Source organism: Chiloscyllium plagiosum, unplaced genomic scaffold, assembly GCF_037043375.1.
Source record: "Chiloscyllium plagiosum isolate Xiang-an unplaced genomic scaffold, Cpla_swu_hap1 HiC_scaffold_10, whole genome shotgun sequence".
NCBI lineage: Eukaryota > Metazoa > Chordata > Chondrichthyes > Orectolobiformes > Hemiscylliidae > Chiloscyllium > Chiloscyllium plagiosum.
This window is the reverse complement of record NW_028270148.1, coordinates 77,676,536-77,696,579: the sequence shown is the minus strand read 5'-3', so window position 1 is coordinate 77,696,579 and position 20,044 is coordinate 77,676,536. Positions and strand designations below refer to the sequence as shown.

The window sequence follows — 20,044 nt, the reverse complement described above, 5'->3', positions numbered from 1 at the left end:
TTTGTTTTAATAAAGCACAAATCCCAATTCTCTATTTCAAAATGAATGACTGACCTCTGCATGTATGCTTTTTGTTTCAGATCTCCGACTGAAATTTTTGACTGGGCTAACATTTATTGTGTTGGTAATCAGGTAAACAGATCTGGGCTGCTGGGAAATAAGCCGGTATTTCAGTTAAATAATAATCCAATGTAGCATTTATAATTTATGAAATGGCCAGTTTTCAGGAGTTCTGCAAATACTTGACGATACAGTTCGAGATGTGTCACAAATGCATTGGAAGCTATCTTTAAGGGGCTTGTGCATGCACAGTTGATAACTGCCAGCAGCATGTGGATGATACAGGTTATGACACCAATGTGCAACACTGAATTCATGCCACCAGTGCCATTTTAAAATTGTATGCACTGACCTACACCCTGAATTAACCTCGCACATTAACCTTGAACATACCCAAAATGCATGAAGAAACTACAACACCACTACTTGAATCATGAACTAAAGAAGTGTGCTTTTGAAGCTTTCCTATACTTGCTGAAGTTTTAGTGATCTGTAAAGAGTCTCCAAGGTTGATTTCTCAGTAGGTTGGAGGGTGCTAACTGAATCATAAATCTTATACAGAATCCCACTTTTATCTGATAATTTCTTTTTTAGAAAAATGAATGTTAGAAGTTAGCTATAGAAAGAATGGATAAGATTATAACAACAGTCATTCCCAGCTTCCAGTGGGTTCACTGTCACCCATTTCACGAAGTTGTAATGTTGAGTGACTATTGAAAGGTATTTCTCTCAGTTTCAATGAATTCCTCAATTGTCAGCCAATTGGTATGATTTCTAGGGTAAAGATTACTTAGCATCAAAGGATTTGTTGATAAGACCATAAGACATAGGAGTGGAAGTAAGGCCATTCGGCCCATCGAGTCCACTTCGCCATTTAATCATGGCTGATGGGCATTTCAAATCCACTTACCCGCATTCTCCCTGTAGCCCTTAATTCCTTGTGACATCAAGAATTTATCAATCTCTGCCTTGAAGACATTTAGCGTCCCGGCCTCCACTGCACTCCGCGGCAGTGAATTCCACAGGCCCACCACTCTCTGGCTGAAGAAATGTCTCCGCATTTCTGTTCTGAATTGACCCCCTCTAATTTTAAGGCTGTGCCCACAGGTCCTAGTCTCCCCGCCTAACGGAAACAATTTCTTAGTGTCCACCCTTTCCAAGCCATGTATTATCTTATAAGTTTCTATTAGATCTCCCCTTAACCTTCTAAACTCCAATGTATACAATCCCAGGATCCTCAGCCGTTCCTCATATGTTAGACTTACCATTCCAGGGATTATCCGTGTGAATCTCCGCTGGACACGCTCCAGTGCCAGTATGTTCCTCCTGAGGTGTGGGGCCCAAAACTGGACACAGTACTCCAAATGGGGCCTAACCAGAGCTTTATAAAGTCTCAGTAGCACATTGCTGCTTTTATATTCCAACCCTCTTGAGATAAATGACAACATTGCATTCGCTTTTTTAATCACGGATTCAACCTGCATGTTTACCTTTAGAGAATCCTTGACCAGCACTCCCAGATCTCTTTGTACTTTGGCTTTATGAATTTTCTCACCGTTTAGAAAGTAGTCCATGCTTGTATTCTTTTTTCCAAAGTGCAAGACCTCGCATTTGCTCACATTGAACTTCATCAGCCATTTCCTGGACCACTCTCCCAAACTGTCTAGATCCTTCTGCAGCCTCCCCACTTCCTCAGTACTACCTGCCTGTCCACCTATCTTTATATCACCGGCAAACTTTGCTAGAATGCCCCCAGTCCCTTCATCCAGATCATTAATATATAACGTGAACAGTTGTGGCCCCAGCACTGAACCCTGTGGGACACCGCTTGTCACCGGCTGCCATTCTGAAAAAGAACCTCTTATCCCAACTCTCTGCCTTCTGCCTTCTGCCAATCTTCAATCCATGCCAGTAGCTCACCTCGAACACCATGGGCCCTCACCTTACTCAGCAGCCTACCGTGTGGCACCTTATCAAAGGCCTTTTGGAAGTCTAGATAGACCACATCCACTGGGTTTCCCTGGTCTAACCTACTTGTCACCTCTTCAAAGAACTCCACAGGTTTGTCAGGCACGACCTCCCCTTACTAAATCCACGTTGACTTGTTCTAATCCGACCCTGCTCTTCCAAGAATTTAGAAACCTCATCCTTAACGATGGATTCTAGAATTTTACCAACAACTGAGGTTAGACTAATTGGCCAATAATTTTCCATCTTTTGTCTTGATCCTTTCTTGAACAATGGGGTTACAACAGCGGTCTTCCAATCATCCTTGATGTGACCAAGATCTGTTTCCCCCATTGCATTCTACCTGGTAGTTCACAGAAAGGTAGCACACACCTCTGTGCTAACTAGTCTTGTCTTTCAGTCACTCCTTTAGTGTCTCCCCCATATCCTGAGGTTGTACACAAAGATTTGCTGATCTTTAAGGGGCCCTATTCTCTGCCTAGTTACCTTGATGTCCTTAATGTATTTGAAGAATCCCTTTGGAGTCTCCTTAACCCTATTTGCCAAAGGTACCTCAAGTCCCCTTTTTGCCCTCCTGATTTCCCTGTTAAGTATACTGTCCTTAAACTCAATTCCTGTTGTCTATATCTGACATATGCTTCCTCATTATTCTTGACTAAAACCTCAATTTCTCTGGTCATGCAGCATTCCCTGCACCTACCAGCATTGCTTTTCACTCTAGAAGAATTGAGGACTGCAGATTCTGGAGATCAGAGTCGAAGAGTGTGGTCCTGGAAAAGAACAGCTGGTCAGGCAGCATCCGAGGAGCAGAAGAGTCGATGTCTCGAGCATAAGCCCGTCATCAGGAATGACAGGTGGCCCAAAGGGGCTGAGAGATAAATGGGAGGGGGAGGGGCAGGGGGAAGGTAGCTGGGAAAATGTTAGGTAGATGAAGGTGGGGCTGAAATTGATAGGTCGGAAAGAAGGGTGGAGCGGATAGGTGGGAAGGAAGAATGACAGGTAGGGCAGTTCAAGAGGGCAGTGCCAAGTTGGAAGGTTAGATCTGAGATAAGGTGAGTGGAGGGGAAATGAAGAAACTGGTGAAATCCACATTGATTCCGTGTGGTTGGAGGGTTCCAAGGTGCAAGATGAAGCTTTCTTCCTCCAGGCATCAGGTGGCTAGAGTTTGGCGGTGGAGGAGGCCCAGGACATGAATGCCCTAAGCGGAGTGGGAGGAGGAGTTAAAGTGTTTGGCCAAAGGGCAGGGGGGTTGTTTAGTGCGTGTGTCCCAGAGACGTTCTCTGAAATGTTCAGCAAGTTGGTGTCCTGTCTCCCCAATGTAGAGGAGACCACATTGAGAGCAACGGACACAGTAGATGATGTGTGTGGAAGTACAGGTAAATCTCTGTAGGATGTGGAAGGATCCTTTGAGGCCTGGGACGGAGGTGAGAGGGAAGGTGTGGGCTCAGGGTTTGCACTTCTTGTAGTGGCAGGGGAAGGTGCCAGAAGTGGAGAGTGGGTTGGTGGCTGTGTGGAATGAACAAGGAAGTCGTGAAGGGAATGGTCTCTCCAGAATGCAAATAGGGGTGGCGAGAAAAATATATCCCTGGTGATGGGGTCTGTTTGTAGGTGGTGCAAATGGCAGAGGATGATGCAATGTATCTGGAGGTTGGTGGGGTAGAAGGTAAGGACCTGGGTGGGGGAGGGGGGGAAGACGTTCTATCCTTAATTGGAAGGGTGGGATTCAAGGGCAGAGATGCGGGAAGTGGAGGAAATGCATTGGAGAGCATCTTCGACCATATGAGAGGGGAAATTGCAGTCATTGAAGGAGGAGGCCAGGTCTATCCTTTTCCATAACTATTTAAAAAAACTAGTAGAATTATGATCATTCCCCCACTGACACCTCAGTCACTTGCCCTACCTTATTTCCCAAGAGGTCAAATTTCGCTCCTCTAGTAGGTACATCCACATACTGAATCAGAAAATTTTCTTATTCACATTTAACAAATTCCTCTCCATCCAAGCCCTTAACACTCCCAGTCCTAGTTTATGTTCGGAAAGTTAAAATCCCCTACCATTATAACCCTAGTGTTGTTATAGATAACTGAGATCTCCTTACAAATTTGCTTCTCAATTTCCTTCTAAATATTAGGGGATCTGTAGTACAATCCCAATAAGGTGATCGTCTCTTTCTTATTTCTGAGTTCCACCCAAATGACGTCACTGGTCGTACTTGGGCGGCATGGTGGCACAGTGGTTAGCACTGCTGCCTCTCAGCTCCAGATACCCGGGTTCAATTCCCGCCTCAGGCAACTGTCTGTGTGCTGTTTGCACATTCTCCCCATGTCTGCGTGGGTTTCCTCCGGGTGCTCCGGTTTCCTCCCACAGTCCAAAAATGTGCAGGTTAGGTGAATTGGCCATGCTAAATTGCCCGTGGTAAATGTAGGGGAATGGGTCTGGGTGAGTCCTTCAGAGGGTTGGTGTGGACTTGTTGGGCCGAAGGGCCTGTTCCACACTGTAAGTAATCTAATCTAATCTAATCAAGACACTTGATCCATTTTGCCTATCTCATTTCCACAAAACAGTGCATCCTTTCTTGGAATGGAAACATACTGATGTAGGACACTTCTTCATGCAATCCAGGAACTCTTGCCCCTTGTTGCGCCACTACAAGTATCCCAGTCTACATTTTGGTAATTGAGGGCTCCCATTATAACTACTCTACAATGTTGGCATCTCTCCATTACTTCCCTGCAGAACTGGTCTTCTATATCCTTTCCACTATTTGGTGGTTTATAGACTACCCTTAGCAATGCAATTGTACCTTTGTTTTCCTTACTTCTAGCCAAGTTAATTCTATGTCAGCACCCTCTGAGACATCCTGTTTTTCTCCAGCACTGCAATGCACTCTTTAACCAATAATATTTCCCCTTCTCCTTTCCTTCCTTATCTATCTTTTTGGAATATGTTGTACCCAGGAATATTTAACATTCTGTCTTGCCTTTCCCCTCGAGCCAGGTCTCTGCTATCACCACAAAATCATATTTCCACATAACAATCCATTCCTTAAATTCCCCAGTTTTATTTTCTGTACTCATGCATTTACATGCACAGTAGCCCTGATTCCTCACTCTGACTTTATCTACTAACTTGCTATAGTTTACACGAGAACCTCTTACATATTTTGTGAACCGTGGTCTTTCTCTTTGCTATTCTCCCTTGGTTCTCACCCCCTGCCAAGTTACTTTAAAGCTTTCCTAATAGCACTAAGAAAATGTCTCTCAAGGAACTCAGTACTGGTTCTGTCCTGGTGCATCCCCTCTTCCCTCCCGAACCATCCTTTCAGCAATACACTCTCACCTGCCTCACTTGGGAATAGGGTTTTTAGATTTCCTACAGTGTGGAAACAGGCCCTTCGGCCCAACAAGTCCACGCTGACCCTCTGAAGAGTAACCCACCCAGACCCATTCTGTCTGACTGATACATTACGGGAAATTTAGCATGGCCAATTCACCTGACCTGCACATCTTTGGACTGTGGGAGGAAACCGGAGCACCCGGGGGAAACCCACGCAGACACAGGGAGAATGTGCAAACTCCATACAGATAGTCGCCCGAGGCTGAATTCGAACCTGGGTCCCTGGTGCTGTGAGGCAGCAGTGCTAACCACTGAGCCACACACTGTGGAAACAGGCCATTCAGCACGACAAGTCCACACCAACTCTCTGAGAAACATCTACCCCCCTACCCTATTCCTGCAGCTACCATGGCCATTCCATCTAACCATTATATCCCTGAACACAATGGACAATTTAGCATGGCTAATCCACCTAATCTGCACACCTTTGTATGGAAGGAAACTGGAGCACCTGGAGGAAGCCCACACAGACACAGGTCAAATGTGCAAACTCCACACAGATAGCCATTCGAGGCTGGAATTGAATCCAGGTCCCTGGCTCTTTGAGGCAGCAGTGCTAGCTACTGAACCACGGTGCCATTCCTAAATAATGTGGAGATTACTACATTCGAGGTACTGCTTGCTACTTTTATACTTAGCTCCCAAAACTATGATTGCAATACCACATCCTCTATCTTCCCAAAGTCATTGGTACCAATATAAAGCGATGACCTCTGGTTGTTTGTCCTTCCCAGAAGAATGCCTTGTGGCCATTCTGTCGCATTCTTGACCCTGGCACCAGGGAGGCAAAGTGCCATCCTGGAGTCACAATAATGGCAATAGAAATCTATGTCTGATCCCCACAATCTTCATGATCCTATCTTTATTGCTCCTCCTCTCTTCTTCTTTTTCTTCCTCTCTTCCTGTAAATCAAGCCAGTTATGGTGCCACAGACATGGCTCTGACTGCTCTACCCTGAGGAACTTGTGCCCTTATCAGCTTCCACAGTGGAAAACCGATTTAAGAGCAGGATGCCAGGCCAGGGCTCCTGCACTACCTGTCTGTTTCTGTTGAACTGCTCCACAGTCACTGACTTTCCCTAGGGTTTTAAACTGCAGTGTGATTACATGTCTGAATGTGCTATTCATGGAACACTCTGCAGATGTGCTACACTGTCTCCAGTCATTGTTCAAGCTCTGAAACCCAGAACTCAAGTTTCTGCAGCTGAAAACACTTGCTACATATATGCTCATCTGGGACTGTAGGGGCCTCTGATATCCCACATATTACAAGTCACACATTCCACTTGACTGCCTCTGCTTTCACGGCATAAACCTAAACTTACTTAGCCTTAAACTTATTTCACTAATATCAAGTAACTACTTCCTTAACCCTGCTTTGCTTACTTGTATTACTTTATTTTTTGGCCTTAATTTTCACTTACTCCTGTTGCTTCTCAGTTAATCTGTTCTCCCAAAAAATAGACCCTTTTAGTAACAAACCACTTCTAGCAATGTAACTGTTTGATTTCATTTTTCCAATCATCATTCCCCTGAAGCTGTAACTGTTAAACTGTGCCTCCTGTCTTGCTGCTATATTGAAGCTAAAATGCTGGGTCCCTGTTTTGCTGCCTTCTGTCTTTCTGCTGAATTGAAGCTGATAGTTAGGTATCTATACTGATGGTCTCATTAATCACTTCAGTTCCCCCACTGGTTGAGCTTTCCCAATGCTCCTTCTGATGACTAACATCTCCACAATGGGGTAAAACTTGCCAGCATGCTTGTATTCCTTCAGTTCTTTGCTGCTGTGGCTATTATGCCAATGAAAGAAAGAAAATGTTGCAATTCCAGTTTGTTTTAAGTGGTACCTTGAATATGAGATATAACTCCAAAAATCTCAAGTCTTCATTAATGGCTTAAGATTTTTGCAGCTATACTTCATTTGCAATTATAACATTTGCAATTATAACATTTTCTCCCCTTGATAGTCATCTTTGTGACTTATTAAAAATATTCTTTTTCAGCATTATAATACTATATCTGAGATTTGGAGCAAAGGTCCTGCAAGACAATTTTGTTGCTGAGCTTTCAACTCATTACCAGAATTATATCCTTTAGTGTGCTTCAACTTAATTTCTAATGATGGCTAGTGGTTAGGCTGCATGCAAAAATTTAGATTGTGATGTAACACTAGCTGGTACTTGCTGTATAAGATGCTAAGTCCGTATTACTTTAACATGTAATTTATTAGGAATTCCATTTAGAGGGAGTAAGTAGAATGGGATTAGATCATTGCTTTTGAAATTTTATTGCACTGCGCCCCATTTCGAGGCTTAAAAATTATTTTGACTCTCTGTGAAAATGGGAGGGAGAATATATATGGGAGCAAAGACCTATGAAAGATGTGGGGTGGGAAGGGTTTACACAAAGTGTCTAGAACTTCATAGCATCCAATTCTGCATTAGATTGCAGTGCCAAAATTTCAACTTGCTGACCCAGATGGAATCCTGACCCCCACCTTTGGAGTCCCCAGATTAAATAGCAATCTATTTATTTGACATTAATTGGACAAAAAGAAGAAATCCTATTGAACATCCTTGCAGTTTAATCTGAAAAATGGTCAGCTGAGGAAGAAGCAGTGTGGTGGTGATGATGGCCATTCTGATAGTTAACGATTGTCTAAATCTATCTATAAGATAACCTCAGCGAATGGACCATTATAGAATGATAGTTGGGGTGTATTTGCACATAAATTCGACTGCCCTCTCACCATGTTTAGGAGGATTGGAGAAAGGCCAATTAAGTCAGCATTGTTGCATTTATTGATGCATGTATGAATTTTCATTTTGTTTAAAATTGGCTCAATACAGAAAATTTGACATAAGGCAATGATTTACTGTCATGGAGTGTTTGACACATAGAACTGCAATATTAATAAAAACTCTTTAGTGTTTGTGGTCCACTTCCTTTACTAAGCCTACCAGCTGAATTTTTATCTTTCTATGGGCTGCTGAACTATTACCTGTACACACTAGCGTACGTCTATTCCCCCTCGAAGACTGCTGTGTATGGTACGTGAAATTTTATGAAGTCTGTGTTATCTTGTTTTTTGGCTAGCCTTTCAATAAGGATTCCTATAGATGTGATACTTTTCAAATTATAATATATATGTTATGTCCAAATAAAACAAAAACAAATAGTTGTCTTTCACTTATAATTAACAGATGAATAAAATGTTTGTGAAACCTTTTTGAGGCTACTTTTTGAGCGTGGTTAACTTTGTTTCCCTTCAAAAAAGGGAAACAGTTTGCAATTTATACAATTTACACAATTATCATGTGCTCCCGATGATCAAAAGCATTGAACAATTATTATAAATTAGGGATAGCCAATTTGTGAACTGCAAAGCCCTCTGAGAAACATTGATATGAAAGTATTTGGCTTGTGTTTCCTTTAAATTTGGTTAACTAATTGAAATGCTTGAAAAGAATTAAAAGGGGGAAATAAAGAGAAACTATATCTTCTGATGAGGAACTTTGAAATGGGGGTATGATCTTAATATTAGATACAGATATTCATGATTCAATCTTAATGCACTTTGTCATATCGAAAATAATGAAAACCTAGAACACTTCTGTTTTAAAAAATAACTGTTTGTGCTTCAAATTTTTAAGACTGAAAATAGATTTTTATTAGGAATAGAAACATAGAAAATAGGAGCAGGAGTAGGCCATTTTGGCCCTTGAAGGCTGTTCAACCATTCAATATGCTCCTGGCTGATAATCCAACTCAATAATTTATTCCTGCTTTTTCACCATACCCTTTGATCCCTTTAGTCCTAAGAACTATATCAATCTCATTCTTGAGAAAATTCAATGTTTTGGCCTCAACCATTTTCTGTGGCAGGGAATTCCACAGCTCACCAATCTCTGGAAACCTCTCCTCATCTCAGTCCCAAATGCCCTACCTTGTATTCTTAAACTGACCCCAATGTCTGGATTCCCCAGTCATTGGGAACATTCTTCCTGTGTTTATCCTGTCTAGGTCTATTAGAATTTTATAAAACTCCATGGGATCTCCCCTCATTCTTCTAAACGCCAATGAATATATTCCTAACAAATCCAGGCTTCATTACATCAGTACTGCTACCCTGGGAATCAGTCTGATACACTTTGCACACTTAACTAGCAAGAACATCCTTCCTATGCACACAGTACTCCAGATCTGGTTTCATCCTGTACAATTGCAGCAATATATCCCTGTTCCTATATTTGAATCTTCAAGGAGAAAGTGAGGACTGCAGATGCTGGAGATCAGAGCTGAAAATGTGTTGCTGGAAAAGCGCAGCTGGTCAGGCAGCATCCAAGGAACAGGAGAATCGATGTTTTGGGCATAAGCCCTTCTTCAGGAATCCTCTATATTTGAATCCTCTCATGATAAAAGCCAACATGCCATTTGCCACCTTTACCACATGCTGCACCTGCACGCTTACTTTCAGCAACTGCTGTACATGAACACCCAGGTCCTCTTGCACCTCCTCCTTTCCCAAGCTATCACCATTCAATTATAATGTTTTTGCTATCAAATTGGATAGTTTCACATTTATCCCCATCATAACTTTATCTGTCATGCATTTGCCATCTCACTCAACTTATCCAAATCACACTGAAGCATAGAACATAGAAGAATACAGAGCAGTACAGGCCCTTCGGCCCTCGATGTTGCGCCGATCCAAGCCCACCTAACCTACACTAGCCCACTATCCTCCATATGCCTATCCAATGCCCGCTTAAATGCCCATAATGAGGGAGAGTCCACCACTGCTACTGGCAGGGCATTCCATGAACTCACGACTCGCTGAGTAAAGAACCTACCCCTAACATCCGTCCTATACCTACCCCCCCTTAATTTAAAGCTATGCCCCCTTGTAATAGCTGACTCCATACGTGGAAAAAGATTCTCACTGTCGACCCTATCTAAACCCCTAATCACCGTGGGCGGCACGGTGGCACAGTGGTTAGCACTGCTGCCTCACAGTGCCAGAGACCCGGGTTCAATTCCTGACTCAGGCGTCTGACTGTGTGGAGTTTGCACATTCTCCCCGTGTCTGCGTGGGTTTCCTCCGGGTGCTCCGGTTTCCTCCCACAGTTACAAAGATGTGCGGGTTAGGTGAATTGGCCGTGGGAAATTGCCCGTAGTGTTACGTTAAAAGGGGTAAATGTAGGGGTATGGGTGGGTTGCGCTTTGGCGGGTCGGTGTGGACTTGTTGGGCCGAAGGGCCTGTTTCCACACTGTAAGTAATCTAATCTAATCTTGTACACCTCTATCAAGTCACCCCTAAACCTTCTTTTCTCCAATGAAAACAACCCCAAGTGCCTCAGCCTTTCCTCATACGATCTTTCTACCATACCAGGCAACATCCTGGTAAACCTCCTCTGCACCCGTTCCAGTGCCTCCACATCCTTCCTATAGTATGGCGACCAAAACTGCACACAATACTCCAGATGCGGCCGCACCAGAGTCTTATACAACTGCAACATGACCTCAGGGCTCCGGAACTCGATTCCTCTACCAATAAAAGCCAGTACGCCATATGCCTTCTTCACCGCACTATTTACCTGGGTGGCAACTTTCAAAGATTTGTGTACATGGACACCAAGATCCCTCTGCTCATCCACGCTACCAAGTATCCGACCATTAGCCCAGTACCCCGTCTTTTTGTTACTCTTACCAAAGTGAATCACCTTACACTTAGCTACATTGAACTCCATTTGCCACCTTTCTGCCCAGTTCTGCAGCTTATCTATATCCCGCTGTAACCTGCCACATCCTTCCTCACTGTCTACAACTCCTCCGACTTTCGTATCATCCGCAAACTTGCTCACCCAACCTTCTAACCCCTCCTCCAGGTCATTTATAAAAATGACAAACAGCAATGGTCCCAAAACAGATCCTTGCAGAACACCGCTAGTGACGGCACTCCAAGATGAACCTTTGCCATCAACTACTACCCTCTGTCTTCTTCCAGCCAGCCAACTCCTAATCCAAACCTCCAACTCACCCTCAATGCCATACCTCCGTATTTTTTGCAGTAGTCTACCATGGGGAACCTTATCAAACGTCTTACTAAAATCCATATACACCACATCTATCGCTTTCCCCTCGTCCATCTCCTTAGTCACCTTCTCAAAGAATTCAATAAGGTTTGTGAGGCACGACCTGCCCTTCACAGGCAGGTCGTGCATTTCGGCATCTTGCTCATAGTATACTCTCCTACCCAGCTTTGAGACATCTGCAAACTTAGAGATATCATATTTAATTCCCTCATTTATATATAGATATCATGAGTAACGGGGTCATAACACTGATCCTTGTAGTATTCTGCCAACCCATTTGTTCCCACTCTTTCTTTCCTATTTGCCAATCAGTTTTCTGTTCATGTCAGTACATTATTCCAATCCCATTTATTTTAATCTCTTACATGGAATCTTACTGAAAGCCTTTTGAAAGCCCAAGTAAACTGAGCAGCAACTCTACTAATTATATCCTATCAAGATTCCATAGAATTGTCAAGCATGATTTCCATTTTGTAAATTTAATCCTGTCACTGTTTTCCAGATGATGTGTTATTAAATACTTTGCTGTAGTCTCCAGCATGTACCCCATTACGAATGCCAGGCTAATCAGTTTTAATTTTGTTTTCTCTTTACTTCCTTTTTAAAATAGTGAATGGTATAAGTACATACAGTTTAACGAAGGAGAAATTCAGACAGACGGTGATCTGAATCAAAGAGCCAAGGGGTAAAAGAGTATCATTCTGAGAAAAATTGGTGTTGGAGCAGCAGTGTGGCAGAGAATTAAAGTAATGAGTTACTGAGAATAGGCCTCAATCAGTGACCCTGAAGTTATCTGTATGTCATTGTTAGGGAGAGGGATTTAAAAGCACCTAAGTTCACATCAGAAAATGGAAGAAAACAGATTGGTCAGTAGCTGGGGAGATTTCATTCGGTTCTGATCAGCAACAAATCAGCAATTCATTTTTTTAAAATTTTAGATAGTAGCCTACCAAAAAAACTCCATGACCGAACATTTCAATTTTGTTGAATGCACCTCATATGCTATGGGAGAGCTCCAGCTTATTTTAGTGTCCTAGACAAACCAGTGCATCAGAAGTATTATCAGCTAGAGGAGCTTGAGCTGCAGCTGGTGTCTGTGCAGAACATTTAAGAGTTATCCATGTATTTCAGGAGGTGGTCACCTAACTCCTCTCCTCTCAGCTTAAGAATGTAGAGGCAGAGAGGATGACCACCTGATAAATATTCAGTTCTGGGAAGGGCAATGGTCTGTCTTTGGAGAACAGCTAGAGCCAATTCCATTGGTGACTCAGGTGTACTTGACTAAGGAGGAAGTTCACAAAGTAAACAGTGAGAGGTGATGGGAACAATCAGGTGTTTCTGCAGATGTGATTCCAAAATTGAATGTTGTCTCTTTGATGCCAGGACCACTGAGCAATTGAGGAGGTAGCAGTTAGAGGTCATTGTTATACCAGTCCTACGAATTACATTGGTGCAAAGAGGGATGATGTCCTTTTGGCAGCATCAGTGTGATTGGAAAGGAATAAATTTTTAGGACCTCAAAATACTTGGTGTCACATACTTGTAATTAAAGATTTAGGGTGATACAGTGTATGATTGAATGGCTGGAAAGATTTTTTCATGAGGGAGGCTTAACATTTCGGCCATTAGGATAGGCATTCGGAGAAGTGGTAACTGTAGGAGCCAGAGGGATTGAATGTCATGAGGGCGAGAACCAATATTATTGCATGGAGGTTTGCTATTGTTGTTGGGGAGATTTTAACCTCGCTTGTTAAAGGTATGAGAATAAGCATAGATTGAGTCAGAGATGGGCAAAACTGGAAAGTTGTAAGTGAAAATAAGTAAATCTTGAAAACAAAGGAGATAGACAGCAAAAGCATTTGACGATGATTAATTACATTCACTAAACTTCTCATATTGAAGTGTATGCGGCAGAAGACGTGAAGACACAGGTAGACACTTCTAAGAATGGTATTACAGAAACATGGGTTAAAGAAGGACAGAAATGGCATCGCAAGTATTGTAAACTGTGAGGCAGATCGAGTTGATCTTCAAAAGGTGGGTTGAATGGACAGATATATAGCAGGTGAAATTTAATGCAGAGAAGAGTAAAATTCATTTTGGTTAAAAAGAATATATAAATATCTTACAAAATAAAGAATGCAATTCTTTAGGGGGTGCCAAAGCAGAGGGACATTGGAATATTTGTACATAAATCAATGTATGACAGGTTGCTCGAACAGTTAATAAAAGAATGTGACAGTTTGCAGTTTATCAAAAAGGGGCATAAAATACAGAAGCAAGGAAGCTTTATGTGTAATAATCCTGGACCTGACTGCTATATTGTTATTAACTGGCTTGAGACCAGTAACCTTTTTCCTCAAAGTAGATAAAGTGTAAGATCGGAGGAGAATAAAGCCACAATATTCCATTGTTTTTAACAGACAATAAACTTTGTAGAACAATAACACCATGTACAATTTGTATTCTAACACCCAGAATTAATATGATAGAATGGGGAAAGAAATTGCAAATTTAATAAAGCCAGATCCCACAGATTTCTCAGCAATTCCCCTGCAATGGGTTATCAAATCCCATTAAACTTCAAGGGTTTATGATTCTTCACTTTTGCTGATTTAGGCTTAAAAAGTCCTCTCCAGCCATTCTGTCATCAACTACGTCAACAACTACTCCTGGTGGATCCTTTCCTCCCTTTAAGTTCCCCTGGCTCTCTGAAACTGTACTTCAGGATTCATTCATAAACATAGCACTGGCTCTACACTGACAATAGCAGTACCAAGCTAAAACTGCACTTGGGTTTTTCCTTGAGCTCTAATTTTGATCTAAAGTTGCACCATAAAATATTGGTTTTCAATTTCCACACTCAACTTCTTCAGTCAACCTGAACTAACTGAGTGATCTATTGAAAATGTTGCATGAAGCCCACACTCGACTGCTAGCAGAATTGTATGTTGCCATCCAGCAACTCTTAGAACGATCTATTCCATAAGTGTTACCACTCATAGGTTTCTGGTTTGCTCAGAAATGGATCCAAATATTAATGTCCTCACATATGAAGGTGATGGCCTAGTGGTAGATCTTTTCACTTCTCAAGCCTGTCTGTCACTCTTTAAGGTCACTGTTGATCTATGACCTAACTCCCTATTTCCTTTCATACAAAAATCTATCAGTCTTATGTAAACTGATGTAGCATTAATTCATTTGCAAAAAGAGTTGCAAACACCAATCAACCTGTGTATGTTTTTACTCCTGACTTTGATTTTATAATCCTAGACACTTCAATCAGCATAAATAATTTCTACTTACCTGATCAGCGTCCATTAATGTCATAGTCTTTGCTCATATCAAACCTTTACCTTTTAAATTTCGAGGAATACAAAACAATATTGTGCAATCTCTCCATCTAGATTAATCCATGGAATTCAGGTGCAGTAATTCCGTTTCATAAAATCATTGAATTTTACACCACAGAAACAGACCCTTTAGTCCAACTTGGCCAGGCCGACCAGATATCCTAAATTAATCAAGTACCATTTGCCAGCATTTGGCTCAAATCCTTCTAAACCCTTCCTATTCATTTACCCATCTAGATGCCTTTTAAATGTTATAATTGCACCAGCCTCCACCACTTCCTCAGGCAGCTAATTCTATACATTACCCTCTGCGTGAAAAAAGTTGCCCCAAGGTCCCTTTTAAATAGAGTCATAGAATCATAGATATGTTCAGCAGGGAAACAGACCCTTCGGTCTGACTTGTCCACACCGACCAGATATCCTAACCTAATCTAGTCCCATTTGCCAGCACATGGCCCATATTCCTCTAAACCCTTCCTATTCATATACCCATCCAAATGCCTTTTAAATGCTGCAATTGTACCAATCTCCACTACTTCCTCTGGTAGCTCATTCCATACATGCACAACTCTCTGCATGAAAATATTGCCCCTTAGGTCCCTTTTATATCTTTTCCCTCTCACCCTAAACCTATGCCTAGTACTGGACTCCCTTGTCGAATGCCTTACCAAAGTCCATATAGATCACGTCCACTACTCTGCCCTCATCAATCCTCTTGGTAACTTTTTCAAAAAAACTCAATCAAATTCTTGAGATATGACTTCCCATGCCCAAAGTCATGCTGGCTATCCCTAATCCGTCCTTGCCTATCCAAATACATCTTTCCCATCTCACCCTAAACCTTCCTCAAAGAATTCTTTGAGGAAGTGACCAAGTTGATAGATGAAGGTAGGGCTGTTAATGTCATATACATGGACTTTAGTAAGGCATTTGATAAGGTTCCTCATGGTAAACTAATGGAGAAAGTGCAGTCACATGGTGTGCAGGGTGGTCTAGCTAGGTAGATGTCCTGGCTGAGCAACAGGACACAGAGTAGTAGTTGAAGGGAGTTGCTTGAAATGGAGAAAGGTGACCAGTGGTGTTCCACAGGGATCAGTGCTGGGGCCACTGTTAGAACATAGAACAATACAGCGCAGTACAGGCCCTTCGGCCCTCAATGTTGCGCCAACCTGTGAACTATTCTCAGCTCGTCCCCCTACACTATCCCAAAATCATCCATGTGCTTATCTAAGGATTGTTTAAATCTCCCTAATGTGGCTAAGTTGACTACATTAGCAGGTAGGGCATTCCACGCCCTTCCCACTCTAAGAACCTGCCTTTGACATCTGTCTTAAATCTAACACCCCTCAATTTATAGTTATGCCCTTTCATACATGCTGACGTCATCATCCTCGGAAAAAGACTTTCACTGTCCACCCTATCTAATCCTCTGATCATCTTGCATGTCTCTATCAAATCCCCTCTTAGCCTCCTTCTTGCCAATGAGAACAGGTTCAAGTCTCTCAGCCTTTCCTCATAAGACCTTGCCTCCTGACCAGGCAGCATCTTGGTAAGTCTCCTCTGCACCTTTTCCAATGCTTCCACATCCTTCCTGAAATATGAGGACCAGAACTGTACACAATATTCCAAGTGTGGCTGCACTAGCATTTTGTATAGTTGCAGATGATATTGAGGCTCCGGAACTCGATCCCTCTACGAATGAAACCTAACACACCGTATGCCTTCTTTACAGTACTATCCACCTGGGTGGCAACTTTCAGGGATCTATGTACATTGACTCCAAGATCCCTCTGCACATCCATACTACCAAGAATCATTCCATTGACCCAGTACTCTGCCTTCCTGTTATTCTTCCCAAAGTGCATCACCTCATATTTAGCTGCATTGAACTCCATTTGCCACCTCTCAGCCCAATTCTGCAGTTTATCCAAGTTGTTTATGATGTAGAGTTGGAGGCAGGTAATAAGCAGTTAAGAGAAATGGGAGCTTTCCGTTGTGAATAGTTGTTGTTTAATGTTCACTTGCTTAGTTAAAGAATAAATTGATATTATTTTCTTTAAATAGTGGAATTTGGGAGTTCTCTGTCACTCATATTTTAACAGATTACAAAGCAAAGTGAGCTTTTCTGGGTGTTTGGTTTAATTAACAGAAGGGTTCACCACCATGTCATAACATTACATTTAAATCCATATCAGTGATTTTAAAAAAAAATGTTCAAGATGTGACTATCACTGGCAAGACTAACATTTGTTACCTCAAGTCCAGTTGCCTATGAGAAGATGGTGGTGAGCAAACTTTTTGAATTGGTATAGATACATTTGTTTGCAAGTTTCAGGATTTTTACCTACTGACTGTGTTGTGAGGATTGAAATGAATTTCAAGTTAGGAAGGTGAGAAAATTTGGAAGTGAACTTGCAAGTAATGGTGTTTCTATGTGTCCATACATTTGTTCTTCTGGGTGGTATGGTTTGCAGATTTGGAAAGTACTGTTGAAGAAGCCTAGGTAAGTTGCAGTAATGCATCTTGTAGATTGTACACACTGTTCTCTATATACCAGTGGAAGATAGATTAGATTACATTACATTACATTACATTACATTACAGTGTGGAAACAGACCCTTCAGCCCAACATATCCACACCGACCCGCCGAAACGTAACCCACCCATACCCCTACATTTACCCCTTACCTAACACTACGGGCAATTTAGCACGGCCAATTCACCTGACCTGCACATCTTTTGGACTGTGGGAGGAAACCGGAGCACCCGGAGGAAACCCACGCAGTCACTGGGAGAACATGCAAACTCCACACAGTCAGTCGCCTGAGGCGGGAATTGAACCCGGGTATCAGGCGCTGAGAGGCAGCAGTGCTAACCACTGTGCCATCCACCATAGGGTGCAAATCAAACAAGATGATTTGTCTCGGAAGTGTTAAGCTCCTTGAGTGATGTTGAGTGTTACTGAAGCTGCATTCATCAGGGCAATTGAAATGTAGCCATCATGCTCCTGACTTATGCCTTAGAAATGGTAGCCAGTTTTGGGGAGTCAAGAGGCCAGGTACACTCCATAGAATTTTCGAGAGAAAGTGAGGGCTGCAGGTGCTGGAGATCAGAGCTGAAAATGTGTTGCTGGAAAAGCGCACTCCATAGAATTCCCAGTCTCTAACATATCCATGTAGTCACAGCTTTTAAATGGATAGTCTAGTTCTGTTTCCTGTCAACGCTAATCTTCAGAATGTAGAAGATGCGGGATTCTATTATGATAATGCCATCAAATGTCAAGGGAAGATGGTTAAGTCTTCCTTATTGTATCTGATCATTGCTTTGCACTTGTGTGACATAAATGTTAGTGTCATTGAGTGTTATGGTACACATGGGAATGGACTGCATCAGTATCTGACGTCAAATCATCCTGATAATCAATAAACATGCCTACTTCTAATATTTTGTCCATGCTTTTTTTGTACCTTCTGGGCTCCTTGATATTCAGGAGTCTAGATTTGAGTCTCACATTTCTAGTACAGGAAGATAGCTTCTGAGCCCGACCTTTTCCTTGTGTGTCACCAACTGGTCAAACACTAATTTATCTTAAAGTAGCTGCTTCGTAGAGTCATAAATGGCTTCAGCACAGAAGCCATTCAGCTTTCATATATCAACTGAACGAGCAATTCATCTACTGCCACTTCCCTGCTTGCCACTTCTTGTAGCTTTTCATTTTCAGATAATAATTCAATTCACTCTTGAATACCTAGATTCAACCTTCCTTCATGACACACTCAGGCAGTGCATACTTACTACATGAAAAATTCTTTCCTCATATTGCAATTGGTTCTGCTGACTTATGCACTCTACCCTCTGGTTCTCAATCACAGTCACAAATTCTCCAATTTATCTTTATAATTAAAAATTCTCATCCTTGGAATCATTTTATGAATCTTATATGCACCATAAGACCTTTGAGTCTTTACTAAAGTTGAGTGCCTTGAACTGAGCTCAATATTTCAATTGAGGCCAAACTAGTGTTATATGCGGGTGTCCGCTCATTGAACCTCAATTCCTTTAGTTTTGCTTCTTGCTATTGCTTATGATAGGGGGATCTTGTCACTGCACAGTCTTGAAAAGTTCCAGGTATTTTTCTTTTAACTCCTCAGTTCCCTGGTCTTCCTTTGGTTCTCCACAACAAGGGGTGCCACTCACACCTTGGATCCTGCCTAATTATTCCCAAGAACAAACAGTATTCCTGGAACTGGCACTCTGTCAGTCACTCCCACTGTTACTTCCCCAGTCTTGATTTCGCTCTTCAGCCTGATCTTAAACAGGGGAACACTAAATTCCACAAATTACAACTCTCTCAGGTAACACATCAGATAGAGTGCAAATACATTCATCTCTTCATATTAGAGACTAATTAGATCCCATATCTCTCAAAATTATAATTTCTTTCCCTTTTCCCCCATTCTTCCTCAGTAAACGTTACCCACAGAGGTGAAGTCTCCATTGAGCACTAACTCAATACCCACCTCCAGCCAATGGTCGGCATAGATGATTTGGACCGAAGGGTCTGTTTCCGTGCTGTACATCTCTATGATTCTACAAGCTGTGCTGTAAATGACGTCTAGTATGTTTTAATTTTACAGAAAATAATTTTGCAAAACATACAGTATGATTATCAAGGCTATGTTTCAGAGACCTGACATTTTTTCCCATTTGGAGGACAATTTTGTTCATTATGAGAATGTCTTATTTTCATGCTGCAACATGGCTGCGAGGGAGAGGTGAATTGAATTATTTTGTGGTTGCCTTACATCCATAACAGACAATTTCTAATTTTTCAAAAAAATCCTCCATTTCAAAACAAATTGTATATTCCCCAAATCCTTTGACTATGAAATCCCATTGATAAATGACACGCAACAAACATTCTTTAAGGGTAGAAACAAAAGAATGGTTCATTTAACATTCAAACCCAGGGAATTAATGTTTGTATCAGATACAAACACAAGGAAGAAAGCAGAGAAAAGCATGATAGGCTGTAGCTACAATTACATTGGCGGGAGTGGGAGTAAGGTATGTGGATCCTTTAAATGTTTTGGCAGAATTCCCTTTATGTAGGAGGTTTGATGCAGTTGAAAGACTAGAGATGGACTTTAGCTGAGTCTGGAGCTGCTTTGTA

At 41.9% G+C, this 20,044-nt stretch overlaps 1 protein-coding gene across 4 annotated transcripts in view; it reads left to right on the top strand.

The window, feature by feature from the left end:
- The window catches only part of tmem181 (transmembrane protein 181), a 252,962-nt gene that overhangs the window by 223,881 nt on the left and 9,037 nt on the right, over positions 1–20,044 (top strand). For all 4 annotated transcript variants that reach the window (XM_043696179.2, XM_043696182.2, XM_043696180.2 and 1 more), the window contains 3 exons: positions 81–132; positions 7,427–7,509; positions 8,384–8,473. In XM_043696179.2, the coding sequence (XP_043552114.1) occupies positions 81–132; positions 7,427–7,509; positions 8,384–8,473 (225 nt within the window). The remainder of the gene's footprint in view (positions 1–80; positions 133–7,426; positions 7,510–8,383; positions 8,474–20,044) is intronic.